Source organism: Gekko japonicus, unplaced genomic scaffold (genome assembly GCF_001447785.1).
Source record: "Gekko japonicus isolate JY-2015 unplaced genomic scaffold, Gekko_japonicus_V1.1 scaffold3601, whole genome shotgun sequence".
NCBI classification, from domain to species: domain Eukaryota; kingdom Metazoa; phylum Chordata; class Lepidosauria; order Squamata; family Gekkonidae; genus Gekko; species Gekko japonicus.
Genome location: NW_015163197.1, coordinates 58,254 through 74,046, shown reverse-complemented (window position 1 = coordinate 74,046; position 15,793 = coordinate 58,254). Strand labels below are relative to the sequence as shown.

Below are 15,793 nucleotides of genomic sequence, written 5' to 3'. Positions count from 1 at the left end.
GTGTCCTCTAAAATTGCTCCTTTTTTGGTCTTGCAACACTGTGTTCTTTGTGCGGGTTGATTTGCACTGGGTTTGTGGTGGATTCTATGGTTCGACATTGCCGTCAATTCTCAAGTTGGCTCCGATTCTCTGATTTTACATTTGTCGTGCTTGCAGCAGTGTTCCTCTCTTGTCCAGTTTGGAGGACACTCTGGTTTGACATTGGGTTGGATTCTCGCGTTGTACATTTGTGGTCCCACAGTTCTGCCAGGATTCCCCGGTTCTGTATTGGTTCTGTGGGTCTTATCAGTTCTGTCTGCCTTGAGAGGCTTTTGCCAGGCGTTTCTTTGCTTGCTCTTGTGTCTTTGGCTATTCTTTGCCCTGGAGAAAGCATGGAATTCCCCCCACAGCAAGCAATGGAGGATGGCTGGGGGCACCTTGTTCAGGGGCCCATGGAACCGGACCTCTTGTATTGTCAACAGCAATAATGGGGGATAATGGGGATGCTGGCTGTCCAGGTTCCAAATACCAGTTTGGCATCCTGATCCATTTTTTCTCTTTTTTCAGGGTTCCAATATTATTCTGCTCCATAATTCCCTATGAGGAATATTTCCAGAGGGCTAGGGGGACTGTTTTTTGAGCAGCCTTCCCTTAAACAACCCCGGGGTTTCAAGTGAATTGGACCAAGATATCTGAAGAAGTGAGCAGTGACTGATGAAAGCTCCTACCCTGCCACACGTTTTGTTAGTCTTGAAGGTGGTACTGGACTCTTGCTCTTCTCTACTGCTACAGACAAACTAACACAGCTACCCATCTTGATCTATCCTCATGGAGGATAGGTCCATCAGTGGCTACCAGCCACGTTGACTAAGGGAAACCTCAGCATCCAGAGGCAATAATCCTTTGAATCCCAGAGCCGGCAGGCAACATCCGGGGAAGGCCTCGGACTCTATGCTCTGTTGTTGGCCCTCCAGAGGAACTGGTTGAGGCCTCTGTGTGAGACAGGATGCTGGACTAGATGGACCACTGGTCTGATCCAGCAATTCTCTTCTTCTTATGAGCTTGGGTGGCAGTGGCTGGAGAAGACCTTTGCCTGGGACCTTGGAGAGCTTCAGCTTCTTCCAGTACTGAGTTAGGTTGTACCACCGTTCTGACTCAGCATAAGACATCTTTGATATGGTGCTTCTTAACCTCCACAGGTTCGAGACCCGAGTGTGCCGCATGACGGAGTGAGCTCTTGTCTCTAGTTCCAGCTCCTGCCAACCTAGCAGTTCAAAAGCAAGAACTTGCAAGTAGATAAATAGGTACCACTTCGGTGGGAAGGTAACAGCGTTCCGTGCTCCTTGGTGTTTAGTCACGCCGGCCACATGACCACGGAAACGCCTTCGGACAGCGCTGGCTCTTCAGCTTTGAAACGAAGATGAGCACCGCAACCCTAGAGTCGGATTTAACTGGCTTTCGAGCAAGGGAACCTTTACCTTTACCTTTAACCTCCATATGAGCTTTCAAGCCAGGATTCTCTCATGAATGAACAAGAGGATCTATAGGGCCCATGGGTCCTGTTATAGACAATTTTTCTTTTTGTTCCCCTGAAGCTATCTTTGAGGCAACTGGGTGTTGGATGAAGCTGCCAGCCAAAATGGACTTCTGGAAGTGGACGCATATCGAAGACCCTTTAGAAGCTGCCTCCCAGAAGCACTGGAAGTCTCTTTTTCTCTCCCCCCCCCACGTGGTTATTCCACGACATCTAATGTATTCCTTTGTCTGCCCCTCCACAGATGTCAACGGTGTTTCAAAACACAACTTATTCTCTAAGCCAAAAGAGTACCGAGGCATCAATCAAAGCCGAGCTGCTGAGAGAGGCTGTTGAGTGACAGACGGAACCTGGCAATTGCTAATGTCACCTTTCAAGTTCTCCTTTCAATTCAAAGGGCAAAGTGTTGATGGGATAATCTTTTCCCCGTTGCCTCTGAATGAGACAAAATGCGTTGCGCCGCTAATAGAGCTATTCTGAATGGATGTACTAGGACCACAGCAAAGAACCTTTAATTTGGAAATGTGTGGCCTCCAGAATGGAAAGCTGTCTGAGACGGACAGTGTCAGTGCCGCCGGCCTGCCTGGAAATGGCACACATTAGTGCGGGCACCCTGTTTCTCTAGCCGTGGAAGTGTTGAAGCTCTCTGAGGAGCGGACGAAATGCCCTTCTTGGTACCACCGGACGAACCGTCTGCTGATCACATTCATATCCTGCCCTCCCTTTAAGGGCAGGCTATAAATCCCCCCTCCATTTATTCCCCCCTCTATTTTATCCTCACAACAACCCAGCGAGGTAGGTTAGGTTCAGAGAGAGGGACTGGCCTAAAGTCACCAAGCATAGTGGGGGGGGGGAGACAGATTTGCCTCCACTAGTATGGTGACCCCACCCCCAACAAATGGCTTATGTTTCTCTTGTTCAGCCATATAGCAAACCCTAAAGCACAGGAGGGAGGGCCAGTATTGCACTGGGAACCCAAACTGCCTACCAACCCTCTGGACTTCATGGTTAAGGAGGGATTGGAACCCAGGTCAAGTCTGACACGCAAACCACCACACTGCACTGTCCCACTAACAGTTGTCAGAGATGGTGGATTGGTGTGAAATAAAGATTAACATTTTAGAGGGAAACTGCAGGTAAGGCCATAAGGAAGTGGCAGAGAGGGACCACAAATTAAAGTTATGCATTAATCTATCTGCAAGGGGGTTGCAAAATGGATTATAAACCCTCCTCCACTTTAACCTTACAATGACTACCCTGTGCAGCTGATAAAAACTGGTTTTCTGAGCAGATGGCTTTTAAAATTTGACCCAAAGGGTTGGCCAAAGAACTACTGTATAGGTTTCTGCCCTCTGCTATGAAAATACAGGCTGAGATAATGTCTAGTGTACCATTTATTCTGATAATCTCTAACCCTTCTCACTGCCTGATGTGCTAGGCTGAGATATAATTCTGAGGTAATTAATTAACATTTGTTCTGCTTCTGTATGTGGGCTATAATAATAAAGACTAACTACCCTGTGATAGTGAGAGAGAGCAATCAGCTGCATGTCATAAGAACATCAGAAGAGCCCAGCTGGATCAGACCAGTGGCCCATCTTGTCCAACATCCTGTCTCACACAGTGGCCAACCAGTTCCTCTGAAGGGCCAGCAACAGGGCACAGAGGCCGAGGCCTTCCCCTGAGAAGAACATCAGAAGAGCCCTGATGGATCAAACCAGTGGTCCATCTAGTCCAGCATCCTGTCTCACACAGTGGCCAGCCAGTTCCTCTGGAGGGCCAACAACAGGGCATAGAGGCCGAGGCCTTCCCCTGATAAGAACCTAAGAAGAGCCCTGATGGATCAGACCAGTGGTCCATCTTGTCCAGCCTCCTGTCTCACACAGTGGCCAGCCAGTTCCTCTGGAGGGCCAACAACAGGGCTTAGAGGCCAAGGCCTTCCCCTCATAAGAATGTCAGAAGAACCCAGCTGCCATCAGGAGGTCGACCAGTAGGGTCAGAACTCCAGAAGCCCTCTCACCGTTGCCCCCTCCAACACCAAGAAGACAGAACATCCCTTGCCCCAGACAGAGTGCTCCATCTGTACCTTGTGGCTAATAGCTACTGATGGACCTCTGCTCCAGATGTTCATCCAATCCCCTCTTGAAACTGTCTGTCTTGTAGCTGCCACCACTTCCTGCAGAAGTGAATGCCACGTGTTAATTACTCTTTGGGGGAAGAAGTACTTCCTTTCATCTGTTCTAAGCCTACTGCTCATTAATTTCATGGGGTGCCCATGAGTTCTTGTATTCACAACCACAAGTGGACAGGGGTTAGCTAAGTGACTGCCTGTTTATGTATCCTAGATTCTAGTAAGTCTTTAAAAACATCCCTTGGTGCTTCCCACATCATTGAAGAAAAAGAGATTGGATTTATACCCTACCCTTCACTACCCAAAGGTAGCTTACGATCCCCTTTCCCTTCCCCTCCCAACAACAGACACCTTGTGAGGTAGGTGGGGCTGAGAGAGCTCTTTTGAGGACTGCACCTGAGAGAACAGCTCTGAATGAACTTGTGACTGACCCAAGGTCATACCAGCTGTCTTCATGTGGAGGAGTGGGGAATCAAACCCGGTTCTCCCAGATTAGAGTCCACACTCCTAACCACTACACCAGATTGGCTCTCTAACCAAATTGCCAAAGAGTCATCGGTTGCTTCGGAGATGCCACCTTCTTGTTTGGATATTAAAATAGGGCTTTGCACATGAATGATTAGGAAAGCGGAAATTAACAGGATCAGAGAAGTGTGATGCCATTAAGTGCACTAAATTAAAAGGTTTAATAAGGGAGCTTCAAGTGATAATTTCAGGTTTCACTCCAGCTTGATGAAATTACACCTGCTATTTATACCCCTGGCTCACCGCTTTTTTTTTTTTTAAATAATAATCTCGGGGTCGGATTCTCTAATTGGATTGATATTATTATCTGCCTTACTGTCACCTGGGACCGAGGTGAACTTTCTGCCGCGCACCAATTGTTTTAATATGTCTTGAATTTTCTTATCGAGCATGACGTCTTGGGAAATACATGGAGGAAAAGATACACTAAAAACGATACAAAAAGATAATGAGAGGAGTACACCTGATGAAAGGAATTAACTCTGAAGTTCCTTGAGAACAAAACTCTAGAGATAGCAGATTGCCCCAGAACATTTGGCTAATAGAATGCAAAAGAGTATATGCCATTGTACTGAAGAAAAATGGTATTCATGTACCAATTCAGAGCTTGTGAACAAGGGGGATTCCAGCAGGGCTGGTTGGAACATACGGGCAGCTGAACGAATTCCCAGGGCTGGCATCTTTCGACTTGCAATGCACTTTAGTGATTGTTTGTAAGCCTGAAACATACACTGTTTGCATACACTGAACCATAGACTGAACATCAGCAAGCAGTGTGATGCAGTAGCTAAAAAGGCAAGTCTGATTTTGGGCTGTATCAACAGAAGTATAGTGTCCAGACCACACAAAGTAATGGTATCACTTCACTCTGCTCTGGTTAGACCTCACTTTAGAGTATTGTGATCAGTTTGGGGCACCACAGTTTGAGAAGGATATAGACAAGCTGGAACATGTTTAGAGGATGGCAACAAAAATGATGAGGGGTCTGGAGACCAAGTCCTATGAGGAAAGGCTGAAGGAGCTGGGGATGTTTAGCCTGGAGAGGAGATAACTGAGTGGTGATATGATCACCATCTTCAAGTACGTGAAGGGCTGTCCTATAGAGGATGGTGTGGAGTTGTTTTCTGTTGCCCCAGAAGGTCAGACCAGAATCAATGGGTTGAAATTAAATCAGAAGAGTTTTCGACTAAACATTAGGAAGAACTTCCTGACAGTTGGAGTGGTTCCTCAGCGGAACAGGCTTCCTCTGGAGGTGGTGGGCTCTCCTTCTTTGGAGGTTTTCAAGCAGAGGCTAGATGGCCATCTGACAGCAATGCTGATTCTGTAAACTTGGGCAGATCACGAGAAGGGAGGGCAGGAAGGGTTGCCTCAGTGCTTAGTTCTCGTGGCCCTTTCTTACACGCCCAGGGAAATGCCGATTGCCACTTTGTGGTCAGGAAGCAATTTTCTCCAGGCCAATTTGGCCAGGGATCCTGGAGGGTTTCTTTCCCCTTGTCTGGGCATAGAGCAGGGGGTCACTGGGGGCGTGGGGGAGGTATTTGTGAATTGGACTAGATGATCCTGCAGGTCCCTCCCAACTCTATGATTCTAAGCCCATTTTCCTGTTTCACACAGTAAAATCCAGTTGCAAAGTGCCTTGAAAGTGGATTCAAAGTGGATTGAAAGTGCATTGTTCAGCACGTGTGAAAGTGCCCTACATTACAACCAGCATGAAGAGTCAGAGCGGTTTCATTATTTGCATCATCACCCATACAAACTGGATGCTCAGCTTCCCCAGCCTCTCACATGTTATAAGAGATTCTTAGGCACACACAGGGCAAAATGGTTGCATGAGTAAATTAAAAGGGCATCCGTAGTTTTCAGAAATGCTTTTTGTTTTAGTGGTACAGACGGAGCCATGTTTTGTCTGGGTACCCAGGACAGGGCATCTGCTAATCCACGAAGCCTGCCACAGAGCCGTATGGAGCAGTGGTTACATAAGAACATAAGAGAAGCCAATGTTGGATCAGGCCAATGGCCCATCCAGTCCAACACTCTGTGTCACACAGTGGCCAGAAATACCAGGTGCCATCAGGAGGTCCACCAGTGGGGCCAGGACACCAGAAGCCCTCCCACTGTTGCCCCCCCCCCAAGCACCAAGAATACAGAGCATCACTTGCCCCAGACTGAGAGTTCCTGTCTATAGAGAGTCAGAGTAGCCCACAGGGATAGAATGAACATTGGACAAGCTTAAGAACACAATGCTCCCTCTAAGCTGTGGAGTCTCGTGAGCAAAAATTCTCCTTTGTGAGCTATTGGCATGAAAGTTGAGAGCGGGCGATTGGGCTACTGCATAAATTGGTTTGCTCTGGAGTCATCCCTCCTGAGCAAAGGCAAAAATGCATGAGCCGGAGGCTAAAAAACTGCAAGCTAGCCCACACTAACTCAGCTTAGTGGGAACACTGCACAAGATACGCCATTTTGGATCAGGCCAATGGCTTATCCAGTCCAACACTCTGTGTCACACAATGGCCAACACACAGGTGCCAAGAATGCAGAGCATCATTGTCCCAGACAGAGTGTTCCATCTATACCTTCTGTCTAATAGCTACCAATGGACCTCTGCTCCAGATGTTTATCTCATCCCCTCTTGAAACTGATCTCTCTCAAACCATCTCCACAGATAAACACACATTATGTCGCCTGATTCTATACATGTTGGCTCAGAAGTCCCATTGTGTGTGGGATCTGGCTACATACATCTTCCACAGCCTGCACAGTGGAGTGGTTAGAGCGTCAGACTAGGATCTGAGAGACTCAGGTTCGAATCCCCGCTCCACCATGGAAGCCTGCCCAGTGACCTTGGGCCCATCACAAACACTCAGCCTGGCTGCCCTCACTAGGTAGTTGTTGTGAGGACAAACTAGAGGAGCAGAGAATAATCTTGCAAGCCACTTTTGTGTCCCTGTTTGGGCAAAAAGAAGTGTGTAAATATCCAAACCAAACAAATTTATAATCCATTATACAGAATTCCTTAGATAACTGTTTGAGGTCACTCATTTCCCTACCTCCTTACGCCATTCATTCATATTTTACGTGTAGGAACTGAAAGATCAAGCCTCTCACGTTCCTCTCTACACACGTCACGTTCTCTAAAAACTCACGTTTCTCATTTAGACCGAAGATGATCTTCCCCCAACAGGCGAACAGGTTGAGACTGAGATAAAGAGGGACGCGGGGACTTGAAAAGGCTAGACCAGCTTGATGCCCTAATGATGCCGTTTCTGAAAATGTCACCACCAGTCACGGAATTAGTGGCGATAAGATTGATCTCACCTCGCTAGCGAGATGCGAGAGGAGAGACGCAGGAAATTAAAGGGTAATTAAATTCTCACCAGACACTGGTTTGCACGAGGCATCGTTAGCAACGTGAACGATTTATTCCCGCACAGAGGCAGGCATTTTTTAAGATGTCATTTGCCGGAAGATTAGGTGCCCACTGAAAACCCAGGAGAAGCTTCGAGGGATCCCAACGATTATTGGAGGGTGTTGCCATCTTAACGTTCTCTAGGCCAAGGACCAGAGATCTTCTCTAGGGGTGGGATGGATCATCATAAGTCAGTCTAGGCATGGGCTAGATGTGATCTGGAGGGGAAAGGAAATGGACCCTCGATCCCTCTTCTTCCAAAATGGCCTTGAATCAAGAGGAAAGGTTGGGGCCAGGTATCAGGAGCATGTGACCTGGAAATTACAGCAATTACACCAGCTACTGATCCGCTCTTGAGACCAATCCAAGGTGTTGGTTTTGTCCTTTAAAGCTTGCGGTGGAGGTATCTGAAGGACCATCTTTCCTTCCCAGGAATTAAGATCTCAGGGAGAGGCCCCCCTGGCTGTCCCCTCAATCAGGGAAGCTCCTTTGGTGGAGGGCCTTTTCAGTGGTGGCCCCACGGTTATGGAAAAACCTCCCCAGGGAGGTGCACCTGTCCCCCTCACTCGCAACCTTTGGGAGACTGCTGAGGATGGATTTATTTAGGGACACGCTTGGTTAAGTTTACTAGCAGTCCCGAATTTGGATTGTTAAATCTTGGCTTTTATGTTTTTAATGTATTTTGTTTTAGGTATCTTATCTGTGTTGTAAGCCGCCCTGAGTTCTGTAAAGAAGAAAGATGGCAGAAAAGGGAAGAAGAAGAAGAGGAGGAGGAGGAGGAGGAGATTGGCTTTATACCCTGCCCTTCACTAGGAGTCTCAGAGCGGCTTACGGACTCCTTTCCCTCCCCCTTGTCACAACAGGCACCCTGTGAGGTAGGTGGGGCTGAGAGAGCTCTGACAGAAACTGCTATTTCAAGGACAGCTCTTGTCAGAACTATGGCTTGGCCAAGGTCATCCAGCAGCTGCAAGTGGAGGAGTGAGGAATCAAACCCGGTTTTCCCAGATTAGAGTCCGCACACTTAACCACGACACCAAACTGCCTCTCTTTAAGTAAGTAAATAAATAAAATTCTTGTTGTTCGGATAAGAGCCTGAGATTACCCTCCACCCACCCTTCTGTGCCGGCCATGTGGGGCTCCCTGAAAGAGAAATACTCCCTTACCTCGAGAGAGTTCATAGCAACTTCATCAGGAGGCGGGGCATCTGCCCTACACTCTGCAGCATTGGCTCAGGGGAGAGGCTAGTTCCAGTGGAAAGGTCAATGGCCTCTTATTAGTTGAACAGAGTTTGAGAGCTATATTTGGGGAAACAGTGGTCTACTGTGCATTCAAGAGTGCAACCTGACCCCTTGGGCCAGCGCCAGTCCGTATTTTAAGGGCCAGGGGTTTAACCCTGGAAAACGTAAAAATAAAGAAGAGCTTGTGTAACGTCTGGTGTCTTAAAAACTTGGCAATCACAGCCTATTGTCTAGAATTAGTTTAAAGGGTCTATCTTCCAAAGTGGGTTGAGTCTCAGTATCTCTCTGTATGAAATCAAAGAGAGAGATCGAGAAAAGAAACATCCTGTGCACTCACGGTGGCTTCCTTCAAACAGAATTATAGTTGACTGAACAACATTAAAAGGCCTTGAAGTGCATTAAAGTGGATTGTATGATTTTTCATCAACAGAGGCATACTTGTCTTGGTGCTAGATCTTTGCCCCTCTGAAAATCCCAAGTCTACCTCTATGCTAGCTCTTTGACAGTATGGAGAAGTGGCACAAAAAATATTTTGGAAATATATTGCTAGGAGGGCCCAAGTTTTCATTATTTGCTAAACTGGCCTTTCATATATGCCAGCTGACTAGTACAATATCTGCCACAACAATCTAAGTATAAAACTTCCATTATATATATAAAAATATTATATGGCAGTGTGTGTAGTATAACCAGGGAATCCGAAGATTGTCTGGCAGCCAGAAGTTCTAGCTCTTTTAGCGTTAAGCACCACTAGGTGGCAAGCTAGACTTGTTTCTTTAAAGCAGGAGACATTTCAGAAGTGGCTTGCCACTGCCTGCCCTGCATCATGCCCCTGGTAGTCCTTGGAGGTCTCCCATCCAAATACTAGCCAGGACCGACCCGGCTTAGCTTCCGAGATCTGACAAGATCGAGCTAGCCTGTGCTATCCAGGTCAGGGCACTTCTGTTATATTTTCCCCTAAATTAGTCCTTTTCCAACCTGGTATTTCTGCCAGAATAATCCATTGATAACTTCTAAAGCACCCTTATTCCCAAAAGTGCACAGCTTCCTAGGAGCTGCCTATGAAAAGGAGAAGAATGACGGGTTTGGAAGGTTTTGGACACAGTTGTTTCCACACCAGGCGTTCTGAGCGTCCCACGGAAGAGGCAATGTATGAAATGGACCAAACCACAGATATGCTCAAAAATACTTAATTTCGGTGAACAACAGGGCTCGAGGGGTGGAGAAGGGGGTGGCTGCGTCTGTGGAAATGGCTGGTAAAATCCCTGCCGCTGTCCCTCAACGCGGATCATGTCGACGGTGTGATTATAGGGCGCTTTCACACACACCAAATAATGCACTTTCAACCCACTCCCAATGTACCTTGCGACTGGATTTTACGGGGTGAAATGGCAAAACCCACTTGCAAACGGTCGCAGGAGTGGATTGAAACGGCATTTAGCATGTGTGAAAGCACCTGTTGTTTTCAAACAATGAGTTTTTGGGGAAAGGTGCTATTTGGCACATGGAAGGCCAGCCTTAGATCCAACCCATTGTCGACGCCTCTGAACCTGACAACGGCCCAAAGCCTACATCCCCAACAGGGACTAGAGCCTTGTTTCATCATTCACCACCAGATCATACTCTCTCTCTTGTACCAGGCTGGCTTTCACAATGGCTGCCCCAGATCTGCGGAGGGACCTCCCCGAAGAGGTTCATATCCTCTGTCTTCATTTGCAGATCAGACGACATGCTACCTTGAGCTCTGCGATTCTTTCTTCTGTATTTTTTTTCAATTTAAAGCAGCCGGAGGTAAGCTGGGAGGCAAGCAGAAGGCGCATCAGCACGCCTCCTCTCCAGGTGGGGTTGCCCATCTCCAGGTGGTGGCTGGAGATCTCCTGGGAATACAACCAATCTCCAGGCGATCAGTTCTCCTGGAGAAAATGGCTGCGTTGGACGGTGGACCCTGTGGCATTATGTTCTGCTGAGGTCCCTCCCCTCCCTAAGCCCCGCCTTCCCAGGCTCCGCCCCCAAATCTCGAGGTATTTCCCTACCCAGAACTGGCCCCTCTGCCTTAGCCCCGCCTTCCCAGGCTCCGCCCCCAAATCTCGAGGTATTTCCCAACCCAGAACTGGCCCCTCTATCTCCAGGCCTTACCAGTGGGGGGAAGACACCACCACCCTTTAGCTTTCTTGCTTCTTTCCCACCAGCGGGAGGATCAGCTCTGGGAGGGCAATTTTACGTCTCGACTGTGGCTACACCTTTATACTTTTGCGTACTCAGCAAGGCCTGTGTACAGATTAGGGTTGCCAATCTCCAGGCGGGGCCTGCAGAGCTCCATGAATCTCCAGACTACCTACTTCAGTTCCCCTGGAGAAAACCGCTGCTTTGGAAGGTGGACTCTACGACAATATACCCTGCTGAGATCTCTCCCCCTCCCCAAACCCTACCCTTCCCAAGTGCCACGCCCAGATAACCCAGAATCCCCCAAATCAGAGCTGGCACCCTTAGCTACAGCTAGAGGACGAAATGGGAGCTGATTCGGTTTGGGTCTTGCTTGGGTTGGGCCGCCAGCCCTTTAAGCTGGAGGCGCTTGGATGGTTTTTCACCATACTTTATTCACACTTTATGACGCGTTGACGAGTTCCAGCAAAGGCACGACTCTGAACCAGTTGCAAAACACTCTGTGTCCTCTCGATGCTAAGTAACGGTAATCAGAGTTTATGAGCCGGTACCGCAACGCAACAGAATTCAGTCTTTTCAGTTTTGCCCGATGCAATGTCACACTCTGTATTACACGGAAACCCTTCCGCCATCCTGCTCATCTCTTATCGCCCAAACCTTTGCATTTTCTCTTTTCTCCCCTCTCCTTTCCTGCACCTTCCTTTGTCATCCTTTCTTTCATGTTGTTCAATTGTTAGCTACACAGAGCCGTGAAACTGGAATCTCCACACAGTTGGGTTTTTGCGGTTACATACCCCTTTTGCATCGATCACGCCGGGTTTCGCATTGAACTTCACTGTCTTTAAACGTGCTCGCTCTTTCCTTTCGACCCTAGAGAGGGGGGGGAGGGAGAGAGAAAGAGAGAGAGATCTTTAGGATGGTGTGTTTTAGGGCAGGGTCCCTAACTTTTTGAGCCTTTGTGGGCACCTTTGGAATTCTGGCCGGGTGTGGCAGGTTTAACCACAAAATGATGGCTGTAGGAGGTAGAGCCAGCTACAAAAATGGCTGCCATGGTGTACCTTCAGTAACACAGTAAAGATCCTTGTGCAGTGGTGGCAGCTGCTGCCAAAACAACATTTTAAAATATCTGTACAGCCAATCAAACCTGCAATGGCCAATCAGAAGCCTTGCTGGGCAAAAGCCCCGCTTGGCCCTGCCCACTTTCTAAAAAACACTTGATGGGTACCATTAAAGAAGAAGAAAACAAAGACGACAACGAAGAAGAAGAAGTAGTAGAGATTGGATTTATACCCTTCCCTTCACTACCCAAAGAAGTCTCAGAGCAGCTCACAATCTCCTCTCCCTTCCCTTCCCCACAACAGACACCCTGTGAGGCAGGTGGGGCTGAGAGAGCTCTGAGAGAACTGCTTGGGAGAGCAGCTCTGGGAGAACTTGTGACTGACCCAAGGTCACACCAGCAGCTGCACGTGAAGCAATGTGGAATCTCCTAGAGTCCGTGCTCTTAACCACTATACCAAACTGGCTCTCAAGGTGTTGGCAGACATCATAGTGCCCATGGGCATCATGTCGGGGACAGCTGCTTTAGGACAATAGCATACCAGCTATAACAGTTTTGCATGAATGCGAGGACCCTGATTTTTTGTCTTGAGGCCCTTTTCCACAGACGTTCCTTTCGGAGGAGTTCTGACGACTCACAACTTAGGGCAACTATGCATTGTTAGCAGCCCAGTTTCAAGAGCCATCCATCCATTTGGTCCACCCAAGAAAGGGGAAGAATTCTTTGATCAGATTATTCTCCTAGCAGAATAATCTGATGTCTCTTTGGCATCATTTCCAGCTCTCTCCGTTCCTCTGGGAAGGAAACACAGTCTTTTTTTCCCCTAAGCAAGAGCAAGTTATTTTCGCTTCTGAGCTGGTGAAACAATTATGAGCAGCAAGGTCACTTCCCACAAAAGGGCATCCTGACCAATGTGCCCCCCCCCATGAGCAGAGTTGTTCATATCCTGAACAGAATATAACTGCTATAATCTTAAAATGGGCAATGGGCAGATTGCAGTTGAGCGGAGCTTCCTGATTAATGAGCGGCCACTCCTGCTCACAGCGGAGAGAGAACACCAATCCTGACCCTACACCTGCGACAGGTATCTGCTCTTCAGAAATTCAGGCATAGTCCACCACCGGGCCGAATCAAACTGAAGGCTGAAGTTAGATTTCAGGTGGGTAGCCATGTTGGTCTGAAGCAGCAGAACACCTATGAGGAAAGGTTAAGGCGCTTAGGGCTCTTTAGCTTGGAGAAACGACGACTGAGGGGTGACATGATTGAGGTTTATAAGATTATGCATGGGAAAGAGCAGGTAGAGAAAGAGGTACTTTTCTCCCTTTCTCACAATACAAGAACCCGTGGGCACTCCATGAAATTGCTGAGCGGTCGGGTTAGAACAGATAAAAGGAAGTACTTCTTCACCCAAAGAGGGATTAACACTTGGAATTCACTGCCACAGGAAGTGGTGGCGGCTACAAGCATGGACGGCTTCAAAAGGGAATTAGATAAGCATATGGAGCAGAGGTCCATCAGTGGCTATTAGCCACAAGGTATAGCTAGGGGCTCTGGGGCAAGTGATGCTCTGTCATCTTGGTGCTTGGGGGGGGGGGGTCAACAGTGGGAGGGCTTCTAATGTCCTGGCCCCACTGCTGGACCTCCTGATGGCACTGGTATTTCTGGCCACTGTGGGATACAGAGTGTTGGACTGGATGGGCCTTTGGCCTGATCCAACATTGGCATCTCTTATGTTCTTATGTTCTTACGACTATGTGAGAGTTTTTTTTCTGTCCAAACCATACAGTTGATTTTGTTTACTGCAGAATTCATTTTCTACCTTCAAGTTTTATTTTTCCCCCCTGCCTCTCAGAAAGTGCTGTGTTATCACAGGGGTGCAGCAGTTCTGGCTGGGGGAGGGAAGGTTTGCTCTAAAAGAGAAAAGGAAGGTGCTTCAGATAAGCGCGGTTCCTCAGTGGGACAACAGGCTTCCTCAGGAGGTGGTGGGCTCTCCTTCTTTGGAGGTTTTCAAGCAGAGGCTAGATGGCCATCTGACAGCAATGCTGATTCTGTGACTCACTGGCCCCGGTCACACGGGAGGCTTTGCCCCGTGAAACGGACGGGTTGAGGGCGGATTAAGCTGGCGTGATCAGATGCCAACATCTGGCAAGCGTCGCGCCCCCGCCCCCAACCCCTTCCTTCCGGCCGAAAACAAGGATCAAAAAGGTACTAGGGAAAATGTAGTACCTACCGGAAGATCCGCAGCAAGGCCGGGCGTGGGATCACGGACGTGCCGGCAGCCCATGTTATTTGAGGGACTGCCAGACTGCGCATGCGCATGAATACTCCATCAGCCTCAGCTCACCTGTCTTTGTCTCGCTTCCCCTGGCCATGTGATCACGCCAGACAGAATATGCGTGGCGGCTTGGGGGAAGCGTCTGATCCCGATGCTGCGCTTTCCTTTGGTGCGGCACTAAGAAACCGCACTTCCGGTGTGGCTTTTCCCACCAGTGTGACCGGGACCACTTTGAATTAGGCAGATCATGAGAGGGAGGGCAGGAAGGGTTGCCTCAGTGCTTAGTTGTGGCCCTTTTCGTGGCTTTTCCCGCCAGTGTGACCGGGACCACTATGAATTAGGCAGATCATGAGAGGGAGGGCAGGAAGGGTTGCCTCAGTGCTTAGTTGTGACCCTTTTTTACATGCCCCAGGGAAATGCTGATTGCCACTTTGAGGTCAGGAAGCAATCCTGGAGGTTTTTTGTCATCATCTGGGTGTGGAACAGCGGTCACTACAGGTGTGGAAAGGGAGGTATTTGTGAATTTCCTGCCTTGTGCAGGGGGTTGGACTAGATGACCCTGGAGGTCCCTTCCAACTCTATGATTCTATGAAAGTTTAGTTCTGGGTATAAGCTTTCATGTGCACACACACTTCTTTCAGAAAGCAAGCATAAACCCGGTGTCATGTACTTTAGAGAGAGTGGCTGAAGAAGATGGATGAGTGTTGCAGTAAAGAATCAGGCCATGGCCACGGTGAATCAGAGCAACTTGAATGATAAAACAGCTAGGTCTCTGACTTTTGAGTTAGGTGACCAGATGATGGTTTTTCGGCCTTCATGCCCTGCATGGGAAGGGCCTCCTGTGCTTATGGATTGGATAGGCAGTGTCAGGTCTACCATCTCTATGGAAAGGTCATGGAAATGACACTTGATCTAGGCTGATCCTGCACTGAGCAGGGGGTTGGACTAGATGGCCTGTAAGGCCCCTTCCAACTCTGTGATTCTATGTCTATGCCAACCTCTAGTTTGGGCATACATTTCCCCCCAGAATTGCAACTGAGCTCCAGACGAGGGAGATGAGCTTATTAAACTCCTTCCAACTCTGTGATTCTATGAGTCTATGCCAACCTCTAGTTTGGGCATACTTTCCCCCCAGAATTGCAAATAAGATCCAGACGAGGGATATAAGCTTATTAAACGGTAGAGTTTTGTATGCACCCCAGAGTATCATGCCGGAAGTGACCTCATGAGTCAGTGCGACACCAAAGGACTGGCCGGCAGAGCGGGGGCAGGGAACATGGGGGCCCAGGCCTGACCCCTACTACTCACTACGGAGCCAGTCCATAAGTCAACGGTGTACCTAACCAACCTGGTCCCATGGATCATAGAATCATAGAATGTCAGAGTTGGAAGGGACCTTAAGGGCAGGTCATCTAGTCCAACCCCCCGCATTCTGCAGGAGCATAGCCAAAAGGTAGCCCTACATACCTACAACATACCCGAAAG

At 48.4% G+C, this 15,793-nt stretch overlaps 1 protein-coding gene across 1 annotated transcript in view; it reads right to left on the bottom strand.

Moving 5' to 3' along the window:
* The window catches only part of DLG2 (discs large homolog 2), an 82,838-nt gene that overhangs the window by 48,665 nt on the left and 18,380 nt on the right, over positions 1 to 15,793 (bottom strand). Inside the window, exon 3 of the mRNA XM_015407154.1 lies at positions 11,771 to 11,846. Coding sequence (XP_015262640.1) covers positions 11,771 to 11,846 — 76 coding nt within the window. The remainder of the gene's footprint in view (positions 1 to 11,770; positions 11,847 to 15,793) is intronic.